General features: G+C 37.7%; 1 protein-coding gene across 1 annotated transcript; it reads left to right on the forward strand.

Annotated features, from left to right (window-relative positions):
- The first annotated feature begins 1,326 nt into the window (after positions 1-1,326).
- Positions 1,327-14,665, forward strand: smpd2a (sphingomyelin phosphodiesterase 2a). Its single transcript, XM_051880878.1, has 11 exons — positions 1,327-1,519; positions 1,786-1,866; positions 4,520-4,616; positions 5,020-5,096; positions 7,443-7,536; positions 9,645-9,734; positions 9,865-9,947; positions 10,032-10,164; positions 10,252-10,356; positions 11,152-11,305; positions 13,853-14,665. The coding sequence occupies exons 2-11, from the start codon at positions 1,793-1,795 to the stop codon at positions 14,248-14,250; spliced, it is 1,305 nt and encodes a 434-aa protein (XP_051736838.1). The 5' UTR covers positions 1,327-1,519; positions 1,786-1,792; the 3' UTR covers positions 14,251-14,665.
- Positions 14,666-15,784: the final 1,119 nt, after the last annotated feature.

A 15,784-nucleotide genomic window follows, 5' to 3' on the forward strand; every position in this document is an offset into this window, starting at 1 on the left:
ATATACATCCTTTACATTTAATATTCTGGCTTTCATCACTATTTATTGGTCTATTGGTCTTTCAACAGAAAAAAAAATTGAGCCAGGGAAGTTTCCAAAATGTGGTTGATTTGACACGGAATGACCCATAGGGGCCCTATCACACACCTGGCGCAATGCGGCGACAGGCGCGACACAAGTGTTTTTTGCTAGTTTCAGCCCAACGCAGTTATAATTTTCACGTCCAGCGCCACATTGTTTAAATAGCAAATGCACTTGCACCCATCTGTTCGCCCATGGGCGTGCTGGTCTGAAAACAAGGTGTGTTCAGGCGCATTGTTGGCGTGTTGCTATTTTGAGGCAACTGAAAACGAATGTGCCATTGACCAACTAAAACCTGGTCTAAAGTCAATGGCGCAATTTTTTTTTTCTTTTTTGTTATTTAAAGGCCGCGTTAGTAGGTAATATTACACACACAGGGACATGCAGCATACAGACATTTTTAAATATTACAAATAAAAGGATTCCTCTCTACAAGCGTTCAGTCTTTCTGCTTGCATATTCTGCCATGTAAATAGCGAATCCGCCATGGCGCAAGTGCATCTGGCTTTTAAAAGGAATGAAGATGAGACTCTGATTGGTTCATTGCACGTTATGCCCAAAACACAAGCATGACTCATTAAGAAACTAGATACAACCCTTTTGGACCATGTGCCTGGCGCACTGACCATTTTTTTTCCATTATTAAACTAGCAAAAGTGGATTCGGACACACCCTAAGTGTACCTGTGCTTCAGACCATGCACTTAGATCGTTAAAATAGGGCCCATGAACTCACTATCCACCTTGTTCCTGACAAGCCTACTGCATTCAGGTTACTTACTGTTTCAAAGAAGTCTCAAAAAGACTGAAACAAATCATTTGAAATCATAAGGTTGCCCTATAAATAATGCTTATCCGTCAGTTTGACTGAATGAGGTGTAAAATTTCCTTAACGTTCTCATGTTCAGACTTCAAGATAATAATGTAACACATGGTAATTTAATGTGACATGGTATAATGATTTTTTTTCTCCCCAAATCGTCACATCGATTTGTTTTCACACGGATGCTTTAAATGTAGCCGAATTATCTCTATTTTCACTTCTAATCTCTATTAGCAGTGTTGACTGGAATGTTTCAAAAGCAGGTACAATATTTACTGTCTGTCAAAATGACGGAAATCACTGAAATTTACCTTTAATGTTCGACTGTTGAAGGGTAAATAATGTCATCTTTTGTGGCTACTCAGTTGCGTTCATGATATGACTACGTTTCCCACAATGCGTGCGGGTGTTTACAGTATGTCATGCGCATGGGCTACTTTGTGCTGTGTAATGTTAGGTGAAACACTGGATACAGTGGAGGTCATTTGACGGGACGATGATGATTATCGACCAGTCCATGAGAGAATACTGTCACGCGCTCAGAAAGGGAGCTATCGAGCGCGCGGCGACTGTAGTGCACGCGGAGCATCGATTTGAGAGTGTCAGTCCCATGCAGGTATTTACATGACTAAAGAGTAGCCTATAAAGTATGCTTAAGCCCTTTTGGTGAAGTTATTGTAAGTATATCCCATTAGATAATATAGATCAAAATAAAATCTGATTGTAAATACTTTTAATAAATGAATAAACCTTAAGGTTTCAAATGTCACTGAGTTTGGCTGCTTTGTGGATTAGTTTAAGCTCCGCCCCTAGATACGTGTGTGTGTATGTTTGTGCGGTACTTTGGGCTTTAAAGCGCACTCAAATGACTCGCGCTTGCAGGATCTGAATGAAGCCTGAGCTGCGCGGCACCATGGCAACAGAGCGGCCCGCCAAACTGCGCGTCTTCTCTCTCAACTGCTGGTGAGTCAAATGATGCTTCCGCGTCAAAACGACGCGCGCGTTTATATTATGAGCGCTGCGGAACAATGTTCACTTGTTTAAATGGGTCAGAAAAGTAGCTCGGTGTATTTATTTATTTAGTTAATTATGCATGTATTTGCTTATGAATATTTTATGAGCTGCACACGTCTAAGTGTAAAACGCAGGTTTTAAGTAGATAATCTAGTAATTTTATTAGATAATTGAGTATTATTCGTTCATACTTGAGCTTTAACGAAATAAAACATTTTGTTTGGTCGTATATTTTATCAGTCTGCATTAATGTGTCGTTGGTGATGTAAGCTAAGTCTGTTTAACTAGGAAAGTAAATTGTAGTGCTCTATATTGCATTTGAAAGGAGTTTTTTGAAAGAGTTTGTTGCACGTTTAAGTGTGATGTGCATTTATTTAATTCGATTTTTTAGGTCCTTCGTCCATTCACAGATGTTTCTGAGCTTTGGCAAAATAATATAATCTCTTTTTTTCTTATTCAAGCATTTTTCCAGGCCTTGAAATGTCACAGAAATTAAAAAGTAATGGATTTTTTTTAATTGAATGCGGTAACACTTTGCAATGTCCCATTAGTTAACATTAATTAATGCCTTAACTAACATGAACTAACAATGAACACTATTTGTTACAATGTTTTAATCTTTGTTAACATTGGTTAATAAAAATACAACTGTTTATTGTTAGTTTATGTTAGCTCAGAATAATATGGGCCATTCTACAGAATTGGTTGGAAACATCTTGAAAAAAATGTCTTTTTCCACAAATTTTGTATGTATGCAAATTGTATAATATCCAAGATACACATTTTTAGTTATTGTGCAATTAATTCTCATATTGTATTTTCAGAAAGTTTTGTTATATTTTTCCTCTCCCCAAATTTGTCACTACCGAAACACAATAATAAATAATGTAATAAGAATGGTTACATTGACCTAATAAGATTTTGTTTATGTCTACCTTGTAAATATATTATTTTACTATTTAAAAAAAAAAAAAAAGTTTTCACAGGTAAATCAATAATTAAAATTTTAACAATATTTAAAGTGTAATTTATGAGATTTGTTGTATTTTGAATCCAATCTTTCTTTGTAAAAGGCATAAAGTTTATCATACTGATTTCAAAGTGAAGGATTCATTAGTTTGAATATACGTCGAACCAAACACTATCATAACATCTCAGTTGATAATTCAATATACTTTATTTTTGACAAAACATCCTATGTTTCGGTCGTGACTGCACATTTTCGGTAGTGACAGTAATGTGTTGGTAGCGATCATAAAACATTACAGAATTTTAACTCACATATTAAAAACACATTAAAATACTAATGATTTGCATAACTGTACTAAAATTTAGTTTATTTCCCCCAAATAAATGATTATGTGTTCCCTTTTGTCACTACCAAAACAATAATGGCATGTTTCAGTCATGACTGTTTCGGTAGTGACAATTTTAGATTATTTTGAGCCTAGCTTAAAGATGCTAATCAGCACATGGTTAGCTAGCACAGTTCTGAACAGTTGTACACAGAAAAAAAACAAAATTTTATGAAATAACACTCAAAAAAGTTTGCTTAATTGCAGAAAAAAAGTGTTTAGTCGTGACGTTCCTGAAAGTTACACACAGATTTTCAGACTTTTGAACACATTTAACTCAAAGTGATGGACCTATATACTATGAAAGAGAGGCTATGAGAGGGAATATTTTCTGGGAACACAGGAATATTTTCTGATCAAAAACGTAGAAGTGTGTTAAAATCAGTCTAAGACTGGACTAAAACACACACTGTTTCAGTAGTGACATGAAAATGAGGGATACATCATTTTTTACATAAAGTTTCAGGATTTAAAAATAACAAAATAAATATATTTTTTTTAACTTCACTTTTTAAAAAATAAATAAATAAAATTTTTTTTTTTTTTTTTTAAAACAACAGTGGAAAAAATTGCAAAAAAATATTTCAATATCATTTTCACAAATTGAAATTTAGGGGTTAGGGTTCGGGACAGCCACCTCCCAATTGAAAGTACCCAATAAATGATGATTTTATATATATTAAGCTTACTGATATTTTAAATATCATTGTGGGATTCAATAGATAATAGAAGGATCTTAGTAAACATCTAAAATTTGAAAACTTAAATGCTTTTTAAATGTGTTTTTTTGGTTGTGGGACAGCAGTTTGCACCAATTCTGTATAATGGACCATATATATATATATATATATATATATATACCAGCCGTCTCCTGGTAGGTGTTAGTGTGAAGGGTAAAGCACATGAGCGGACAGCGGTCACATGACGTGCAGTGTGGGCCTCCCACTCTGCTGATGCCAGCACTGTCAGCACCATGTTCCGGAACAACAGCCGAAAATTCAGCAAAGACGCATTAATGCAGATTGTGACTGTACAGCTGAGACAGAAAATGTGGTTTTCAATACTTCCCCTGATTTAGATGACACATCAGTTTATTAAAGTGTGCATGTGATGGAATGATGCGGTCAGCTGTGCTTATATGTGTTGGAAAATGACTGCATGTGTGTAGAGGTCATGTTTTTGGGGTTTTGTATGTGGGTTCGAGGTAGATCACAAGACTGTAGTGACTGTGGTTTGGTGTTTTTCAGGGGAATCCGATTCCTTAGTCAACATTGTGCACAGCGGTATGAGATGATCGGGGAGTTACTGGACAGAGAGCAGCACGACATCGCCCTGTTACAGGAAGTGGGTTGCACTGTGCACTTTTAACACCCTTATCATCAGAGATTGATTCAGCCCAGTGCCCTTGTGGCTTTAGCACTTCATTTTGCCTTAATTTCCCTAATGGACAAATAACACTGTGTCCTAACCAACCTTGTGCTCAACAAGGCTGCATTTATTTGATCAAAAATACTACTGTAATATTGTAAAATATTATTACAATTTAAAATAACAGTTTTCTACCTGAATGTATTTTAAAATGTAATTTATTCCTGTGATCAAAGCTGACTTTTCAGCATTATTATTCCAGTCTCCAGTCCAATACGCACATATGAAAAACTTTTATTAAATGTCTTTATAAATTTACTATGCCACATACACATAAACTTCACTTTTACTGATCTAGGTATCTTTGACATTGTTCTAGGTTTGGAGTGAAAAAGATTTCCTTTTCCTGAAAGGAAAGCTGTCCTCCTCTCATCCTCATACTCACTATTTCAAGAGGTCAGTTCACCTCACCGTGACATGGAGGGACTTTGAATGTTGCTTTGTACTTCAAAGCAATTGGGATTTTGAAAGAGACTTTGAAACCTTCTGATCGGTGATCAAACGGCTAGACGCTCTCACGCATTCCAGAGTAATGCAGAGAAAAAAAAAGATCCTGGTCAAAAGGCGGGAAATAAAATCCCCACTTAAAGGGACAGTTCACCCAAAAATGAAAATTCTGTCATCATTTGTATGACTTTCTTCTTTCTGTGGAAACACAAGCCCATGATAGCATTCTGTCAGGAACAGGCAAACATTTAAGTTATAATTCACTAATAATGAACTAACAAATTGGTGTGTCACATTACAAGAAAGACGTTTTTGTGTTCCTTCTCACTGTCTGCTTTCATTGTATGGAAAACAGCAGGCTGGACATTCTTTAAAAGTTCTCCTTTAGTGTTTCATGGAAAAAAGATAGTGCCATACAGTTTTGGAACAACATGAATAAGTGAATAAATTATTACTTTTGTATTGTTTTTGGGTGAACTGTCCATTTAAAGATTCAGTAAGTGATTTCTGAGAAATGCTGTTCAAAGTGGATCGGACTGAGCAGCACAACACACTTGTAGCCAATCAACAGTAGGGGTGTGTCCACTCATGATGGGGGAGGAGAGAGAGAGAGAGCCAATCAGCAGTAGGGGGCATGTCCACTTATGATGGGTGAGGAGAGAGAGAGAGTGAGCCAATCAACAGTAGGGGTGTGTCCACTCATGATGGGGGAGGAGACAGAGAGAGTGAGCCAATCAACAGTAGGGGGTGTGTCCACTCATGATGGGGGAGGAGACAGAGAGTGAGCCAATCAGAAGTGGGGGCGTGTCCACTCATGATGGGGGAGGAGACAGAGAGTGAGCCAATCAGCAGTAGAGGGCGTGTCCACTTTAATGATGGGGAAGGAGAGAGAGTGAGCCAATCAGCAGTAGAGGGCGTGTCCACTCATGATGGGGAAGGAGAGAGAGTGAGCCAATCATCAGTAGGGGGCGTGTCCACTCATGATGGGGGAGGAGACAGAGAGTGAGCCAATCAGCAGCAGGGGGAGTGTCCACTCATGATGGGGGAGGAGACAGAGAGTGAGCCAATCAGCAGCAGAGGGCGTGTCCACTCATGATGTGGGAGGAGAGAGAGAGAGTGAGCCAATCAGCAGTAGAGGGCGTGTCCACTCATGATGGGGGAGGAGAGAGAGAGAGTGAGCCAATCAGCAATAGGGGCGTGTCAACTCATGATGGGGGAGGAGAGAGAGAGTGAGCCAATCAGCAGTAGAGGGCGTGTCCACTCATGATGGGGGAGGAGAGAGAGAGAGTGAGCCAATCAGCAATAGGGGCGTGTCAACTCATGATGGGGGAGGAGAGAGAGTGAGCAAGAGGAAGATTTGAAGAAAGACTGTAGAAAGAGAGATGGCTGAGAGACATTACAAAAGAGAAAAGCTCAGAAGAATATCACTTATGATCAGGCAAGAGCTTTAGGACCCGTGTTAATATTAGAAAAGCTTTCCAGCGCTGGAGAGATCGAAGCAGGAAGGCCTGAAAACAGACGCAGAGGTTGCATTGTTTCTACTCCAGACGTGAGTAACATTGGTTTTGAGTGTGTGCTGCTTGCGACTAACAACCAACTCTTGCTTGTATAAACTCTTCTGTACTGTATGTTCATTTTTTGTTCTTCTTTGTCGTTCGTTCGCGATCTTCGCTTCATTTTTCGCCAAGGTTTATTTTGCTTTGCTTCTGCTATGATAAAGAGACATCCACTCTTGCGTTGAGTGTTTGTACATTTTGGGGGTGGAGCAATGAAGGGAGGGGTGTGTTTGTTTGGGTTGATTTCAGATATCAACAGTGTTTCTCAGAAATCACTTATTGCACCTATAAAAAAATTTAAAGTCTTATTTTCAGATATCTGATTGAATATTCCGTCATGTACTGAATATTTTCAGTCGATCTTTATGTCTTATCCCTATCATTATGAAACAAGAAAAAAAGCATTGATCTTAAGGCATGCAATCAATACAGCTGAATTGGCAGAATTTGTAATCATCTAACTTATCTAGGAAGCAGTACTATTGTATCTACAGTTAACGCTACAAAACTAGACTTAACTAGACTCTCATAGACTTGCACAGAAAAACAGAATGAGAGCAGTAGTGACTGTAATATCATAGAGACTTGATTAGTCTCCCTACTAATACTCAAAAAATGAGTGCAGCTGCCTGCTTGCTAGTGTATATACAGCTGAATGTGTGTAGACAAGAGATACTTAAAGGACAATGTTATTTTATAGCTGGATGTTCTAGTATCTGATAAGGTGTTGTTTTTACAGTGGAGTCATTGGCAGTGGTCTGGCTGTGTTCTCCAAACACAGGATCCAGGACGCTCTGCTCTACCAGTACTCTCTCAATGGCTACCCATATATGGTAAGTTATTTCAGGATACCTCATTCTGATTGGTCAATCTGCCATCAGATATTTTTGCATAATAATGCTAAACTATTATTGACTTTTTGTCCCATGTAGTGATTTCTTCAGTGTAGCTGTGCTAGTTTCATTATTATCTCATTGTGTAAAAAAAAACCCTCAAAATTAATATTTAATGTCCATTTATTTATTTATTTAGTTGGTTAATGTTGTGTCTCCACGTTGGGGTTCTGATCACCCTGTCAAGGTTAATTTTATGATAGTGAGCTGCTGACTGAACGTTACTGCTTGCTTATCACTGTGTGTGTGTGGCCTTTGTACATCTACAATAGATACTACATTTTGTTTGAAACTTAGTATGAATGTATGGTATGAATGAAATTTAGACATACTATATCCGCCATTTTGTCATTGTCATGTGATAGACCAGCATCATCATCACTTCACTTCCATTCATATATCCTCTCCCGTGGCCTCATGGGATAGTAAAGTGTCCATCAGATGCACACTTCAGAATCTTGCTGGAAGTAGAATGTCATCCGGTTACTTTTCGTCTTCTTTTATGAATGAATTCAGAAATACTACTCAGCTCACATAATGTTTTTTGCCTACTATATAGTATGGAAGTAGGCGGAGTCTGTGACCATCATACACTATGCGCTTTTCTAAGAAATTAAAATCAAATTTGCAGACTGGCTCTCGCTTTCGGCAACTAGTGTCAGCTTGTCCAGACTGTAAATCGCCGGCAAAAGTCTGAGCAAAAATTCAAACAAATTTGTTTTTGAACCAGGCAGTTGAACCAAGTGTGAAAGCATTCTAAGAAAAGCCTTGGCCAAACATTACATCAGAATTTAGAATTTATTTATAATGTGTCTGAAGCTTATTATAGTAAAGACGTAAAATGATACCTCAGTTTCACTTTATTTTGATGGTCCCTTTTAGACATTCTTGTGACTGTAATTAACGTAGAGTATAAGTAGACTGTTAGGGTTAGGGTTAGAATAAGTTGTAGTTGCATGTACATGTAGTTGCAAAGTTACTTGTAGTCAGTAGAATGTTCAAAAAGGACCATCAAAATAAATTGTTACTGATACCCCTTGTGAAAACGAAGTGTGCTTAATTGTATTGAATGTGCACTTGTAGTGTACTTCAAATCTTAAAAGTATACTTGGTAACACTTTATATTACAGTGCCCTTGTTACATGTGTTACATGTAGTTACTATATTAATAACTATATATTGTGCATAATTACATTCAACTAACTTTAAACCAAACCCTAATCTTAACCATAATCCTATAGTAAGTACATGTAGTTAATTATTACTCAGTACTTAAATGTATAACTACACAGACTGTAACAATGACACCTTAAAATAAAGTGTAACCAGTATATTTAAAAAAAAAAAAAAAAAAACTGTACTTGCAGATAATATAATATTAATGAAATAAAAGACAAGTACACTTTCATGATTGTTTCTTAACACACTTAAGTACACTTTTATGAATTGAACTTTGTAATAATGTCAAATTAAGTTTCACTTTAAAGTACATTTAAAATCATTGTTTTAGTAATCTTTTGTTGTGCTTTAAAGAAGTACACTTATTTTGATGCGTTGACTAACATACTAAAGCACATGTAAAGTACTTGATTATAATTTAACTGTAATGTTATTTGATATTACTTTTAGAGTTAATATATTTTAAATGTACTTATTGTAACTCCATCATTACAAATGTGTAATTACAAATATATTTAATTAAATACATGACAAACAAATTTCAATATAAATGACATTAAAGTATATTTTACATTCAGCAGTACACTTTAACCATATTTCAATAAAAGTGATTATTTCATTTAATTTAACTGAACTGAAATGAATTGAATTTAGTTCACACGCATATTATTTCTGTAATAAGCACTCTTTTTAAAAGTATGCCAAAGTTCTTTTTCACACGGGACATAATGTGACTAGATTTGGTAGAGAAACCTGATATGTGTTTTGTTTCTTTATACTGATGGAACAATGATTCATGTAACAACTTTCTAGCACAGAGAATTACATGATCTTTTATATGTGTGTGTGTGTGTGTGTGTTCATCTCAGCTGCACCATGGTGACTGGTTTGGAGGCAAAGCAGTTGGATTGGTCATTGTTGACGTTTTTGGGTTAAAGGCACACGTCTATGTTACTCATGTAAGTCACTGTCTCTAAAGTCTGATCTGGCTTTAATAGGTTTTGAAGTGTGTTCTTCATGCTCAGCTGGGTTTATTTGTGAGTAACTGGAGACGATGCACCTTTAGTAATGATACTGTTTTGCTCTCAGTTGCATGCAGAGTACTCCAGGGCTCAAGATGAATACCTACCCCACAGAATAGTGCAGTCCTGGGAACTGCTGCAGTTTGTGCGGTAAGAGAAAGTGCATTTTGTAAGAGTGTTCTAGAGAAAAGAGGTCACATACCTTAGGAAACTCATACCGTATGGCCTCTTTAGCCACACGTCCTGTGGAGCAGACTTGGTGATTCTGGGAGGGGATCTGAACATGCACCCTCAGGACCTTGGAAACCGTCTCCTCAGATCCCACACTGGGCTCAGAGACTGCTTTACTGAAACAGACATGTTTGATGTGAGCTCACTTCCTTTTACATGCATATTCAGTTTGTTTGTGTGTCCTGTTTTTATTAGAAGCATCACTTTCTGTTGCTCTCGGCAGGGCTGTGAAGATGGACACACGCTGATAGCAGACAATCACTTCACAAAGAAACAAGACCTTATTCCTTTTGAGAAGGGCATCAGGATTGACTACATACTCATCAAGGTAAATTAATCCCAAAAAATAATTGTATAATATTATTTATGATAAATTAACTCCCCAGTTGCCAACCTCCGCCAGTATTTTTGATCATTTTCGTGAAACTTTCATGGCCCCAGAATATTTTTTGTATGAATATTTTTTCCTGATGTGGTAGTTAGCAAACAGCGTTGCATTACTGCATGCGCCCCCTTCTGTATTGGAGTGTGGATCGCCTGTGACTGACTATGCACCAAACCGTGACCATTCAGGACAAATACATGTACCATTGCATACAATATATATACACACTGATCAGGCATAACATTATGACCACTGACAGGTGTTATCTCTTTATCACGGCACCTGTTAGTGGGTGGGATATATTAGGCAGCAAGTGAACATTTTGTCCTCAAAGTTGATGTGTTAGAAGCAGGAACAATGGGCAAGCGTAAGGATTTGAGCGAGTTTGACAAGGACCAAATTGTGATGGCTAGAAGACTGGGTCAGAGCATCTCCAAAACTGTAGCTCTTGTGGAGTGTTCCCGGTCTGCAGTGGTCAGTATCTATCAAAAGTGGTCCAAGGAAGGAACAGTGGTGAACCAGCGACAGGGTCATGGGTGGCCAAGGCTCATCGGTGCACGTGGGGAGCGAAGGCTGGCCCGTGTGGTCCAATGCAACAGATGAGCTACTGTAGCTCAAATTGCTCAAGAAGTTAATGCTGGTTCTGATAGAAAGGTGTCAGAATACACAGTGCAAAAGTAAAGTATTCTTGCTGCTCTTCCATTAACATTAGTGTTTGTGTTTCTTCTTCTTGTGAAGGGCTCCCAGAGAGTGAACATGAAATGTGAGTCCCTGTCCACTACCAAGGGTTCAGTGGCTGATAAACCCTTCCCATACTCTGACCATGAGGCTCTGACTGCTGAACTGGCCCTGCTTCGGTCAGAGGACAGCAGACAGCATGGATGGAGGAATGGTGAGTACTCACATACTGCTCAGAACTGCACAAGGGATCATTTCAGATCAGTATAACCAAGAAAATCCTGTTGTAGTGCACACCGCCAACACACTCTCATCACAGCTCTATTGTTGGTATGAGAAGGTATGATATTGTACAGCTTGAACTGTTGGAAAACATGCAACTTTTATAAAAAAAAAGTTTTATTATAATTATAGTTGTGTTTAGGGGTTGATCTTTATGATTATTTTTACGTTACAGTTCAAAATTTTGGAGTCTGTAAGATTTTCTTTTTTTTTTTTTTTGGAAAGAAGTCTTTATGCTCACCAAGGCTGCATTTATTTGATTAAAAATAGTAAAAACGGTAATATTGTGAAATATTATTACAATTAAAAATAGCTGTTTTCTATTTGAATACATTTTGAAATGTAATTTATTCCTGTGATCAAAGCTCAGTTTTCAGCATCATTACTCCAGTCTTCAGTGTCACATGATCCTTCAAAAATCATTCTAATATGCTGATTTGATACTCACGAAACATTTGTTATTATTATCAATGATGAAAAGAGTTGTGCTGCTGTATATGTTTATGGAAAATCACCTTTATTTATATAGCACTTATACAATATTTTTTTAAAGCAGCTTTACAGTGATAGCTGGAAAAAATGATGCATTTCGGCTGTTATTCAGCTGAAGCCAGTTCAGTGATTCAGTTCCGTTGTAAAGATCACCAATTATTAAATTAGTTATTTTCATCTATAAAGCAGTTCTGCAAAAAATTATATCATCGTCCAGCTCAGTTCAGTTCTCATACAGAGTCAGTACAGTCAGATCAGTAATACTGCTGAATATCAAGTGTCCCCAACTAAACAAGCCAGAAGCGACAGTGGCAAGAACCCAAAACTCCATCAGGTGACAGAATGGAAATAAAAAACCTTGGGAGAAGCCAGGCTCAGTCAGGGGACCAGTTCAGGCCAACGAATGAATGAACATGGTGTCATTACGGTATGGAGCCGAAACTGGCCATAGGGTCTGTGCGGAGGACTTGTGTGGTTCTTGTGGTCTCTGCTGAGGATCTGATGGCTGTCATGTCGGTGAGGCCTTCACCGACATGACCGGGATTGTTTTAGTAGACACGGTCTCCGCTGACATTCAGGGCTGCGTTTTGGTCGTGTCTAGGCGCAGGTCCACTATCTGATCTGGATACGGCCCGGATCGGGGCTGACTACGGTAAACCTCGGGATAAACAGGGAGACTTATATTAGCGTAGATGTCATTCTTCTTCTGATGTAATGAGTACATCGGGTGTTGTAGGAAGTGTTCCCGGTTCCGGCTGATCTAATTTATGCAGCCTAACACTCATTTAACTGATTTGAATAATAGAAATTGATAATGTGTTGTGTATGCCAGGTTAAAGAGATGTGTTTTTAGTCTAGATTTACTGGGGAGCTAAACCATTTAGTGCTTTGTAAGTAGCAAGATTTTTGTATGCGATGTTTAATAGGGAGCCGGTGCAGGAAACCGTGTTCAAAGGAACAGCATTTATTTAAAATAGAAATCTTTTGTAACATTATAAATGTCTGTCACTGTCTGTCACTGTCACTTTTGATCATTTTAATGCATCCTTGAAGAATAAAAGTATTATGCTGTTGGACATGATATGTTGGGATATTCATCATTACAGTTGCTACAGTATGAATTTCATACATTTGTGTGATTCGTCTGCACAGCCTTGGGTCAAATACCATGTGATGGAAGTCATATATACAATTTTAAGACAATTTACAATAATGTAACTTTCCTTTGATAATTTACACTAACTTTCCTTTGTCCAATAAGAAACAAGGCTTCAGGGAGTCCTCCAAAAAAGCTTAAAGGGTTAGTTCACCCAAAAATGAAAATAATGTCATTTATTACTCACCCTCATGTCGTTCATGAGACCTTCGTTCATCTTCAGAACACAAATTAAGATATTTTTGATGAAATCCAATGGCTCAGTGAGGCCTCTATTGCCAGCAAGTTAATTTACACTTTCAGTGGCCAGAAAGCTACTAAAAACATATTTGAAACAGTTCATGTGAATACAGTGGTTCTACCTTAATATTATAAAGTGACAAGAATACTTTTAGTGCGCCAAAAACAAAAAACAAAATAATGACTTTTCAACAATATCTAGTGATGGCTGATTTCAAAACACTGCTTTGAATTTTTTGTTTCAAATCAGTGGTTCGGAGCGCCAAAGTCACGTGATTTCAGCAGTTTGGCAGTTTGACACACGATCCGAACCACTGATTCGAAACAAAAGATTCAAAGCAGTGTTTTTAAATCGGCCATCACTAGATGTTGTTGAAAAGTCATTATTTTTTTATTTATTTATTTATTTATTTATTTTTTATTAAGTTGTGTAAACGGTCCCAAAGAGATTAAATTGAAAAAAATCTTACCAGCCCCAAACTTTAATCGGCAGTCATATAGACAAACACCAGAGAGTGAAATCAAATTATTGTAATTTCAATAAAATCAAATTCTATGTTGAATTGAATGTTTTTATTCTGTATTCTCCAGCACTTCCTGTATCAGACTGGATGGGCGTGACCGCAGAGGCGCGTGCGGTGGTGAAGGAAGGCCTGTGTCAAACAGAGGCCCTGCGGGACAAAGCAGTGCGTCTGATGTGCGGCGCTCTGCTGCTCCTTCTGCTGATGCTCCTGCCCTGCCTATGCCACTCCTCCTTCAGCACCGTGGGGTTTCTGGGAGCTGTGTGCATGGGCACGCTCCTCTCTGGAGCTCTACTCTACCTGCTCTTCACCACACACATCAAAGTCCTGAAAGAGACTGAAGACCAGATGCTGCTGACCTCAGACGAGATCCAGACTAAACTGACAGGATGTAGAGTGTCTGGATCTTCATCTTCCGATGGCTCTCCAGAGCTCCAGCCCTCAAGACCCTTTAAACGGGAGGAGTAAGGTTGCCCCCTAAATGCTGGTCCTGGATCAGGTTACTGTACCTCAATGTTACATAATAGCTGTTAGGATATAACTTGAAGAGCTGACCCAAGATCAGTGCTCTGAGGCTATACCTACCTCACCTCAGTGAATGGAGGCATTAATCATTACGGAGCTGCTGCTCTTTTACATTTTGACAACTCAAAATCTTGAAGGCTTGAATGGAAAGCCCTGTTTGTGTTCATGAGTTATTCAGTTCTGTGCTTGTCTATGCTTGTCAAGACACTGCTTACTGATTTTAATGTAACTCGAAAGAGATGATTTTTTTAACGGTTTGTTGTTGAAGTATTAGTAGCACCACATTTTAGACATTATAAACACTGTTTGAATGTCAATTCATCTTAATCATGAACAAATAAATCACTGTTCTAAAGTATTTTCATATTTATTGTAGTGTTTTGTAAATAATTCCCTTTCTTTCCACAAGATAGTGCTCTTGCTCTTGTATGTAAGAGCACAAATGCTGGTGAAAGGGCCAGTAGAGATGTCAGTCACATAAGAATAGTATTAGGCAAATAGTAGCACATGAATTTCCAAAAAAGTTTAAGATTCTCTATTGTTGGAATATTTGCTGTAGATGTAACATTTTACCTGAAAAAAGTCATATTAGCAGTGGTTTATTTGACTTATCCACAAAGGAATAAGAAAAAAAGTGAGAATAACATGTAATAATGTAATCAATAAGAAAGTATCTGTAGTCTGATTACGTGCAGTGTTGGGGGTAAGGCATTACAAGTAATGGCAGTTACATAAGAGTTACATAATACTTTTTTTTTTTACATAATACTTTGTAGTAACTAGTAAAGTAACACATTACTTTTAAATTTACAAAATATCTGAGTTACTTTTTCAAATAAGTAATGCAAGTTACTGTGTTTTCACATTTATTGACTGACAGCTCTCCTGTCACCATGTTGAGAGAAATCATGAGTAAGTGCAGAGGCATTGTGGGTAAACATGATGTTATTGTAGATCTAGACTAAATGTGAGCATTTACTCATCTCACTTGCACAAAAACAGATTCAGTATTCCTCAAAAATGAATAAAAAATTTACGCAAAGCTGCAATAATTAAATGTTTAATTTCACAAATATACTTTATGTATTTAATCTCACTTTATTAAGCAATGTCTTTGCTGCTGACCTTCGATTAATCCAATTCAACCATACCCAGACAGCAACATAGTGTCGGCCCAGATCTGGCCCACATCTGGTACACATGGATTCCACAAGTACCAGATGTGGGCCGGATCTGGGCCCACACTATGTTGCTGTCTGGGTAGTAATAAGCAAAAGTTACAGTAGATAAACAACACATTTGTATATTTTTTATTATTGCTGAAGTAAATGTTGAACTTTCCTCTCCTGCTCCTATTCTTCTGTGATCCAGAACAGCAGCACAGCTGAAAGGTTTGTTTGAGCTGTGCCCTCTACTGTACAGGAGTGAATTTGCATTTCCTTCATCTTATTCATTTCACTTTTGGTGTGAAAGGGCT

This window comes from Ctenopharyngodon idella, chromosome 22, assembly GCF_019924925.1.
Source record: "Ctenopharyngodon idella isolate HZGC_01 chromosome 22, HZGC01, whole genome shotgun sequence".
Taxonomy (NCBI): domain Eukaryota; kingdom Metazoa; phylum Chordata; class Actinopteri; order Cypriniformes; family Xenocyprididae; genus Ctenopharyngodon; species Ctenopharyngodon idella.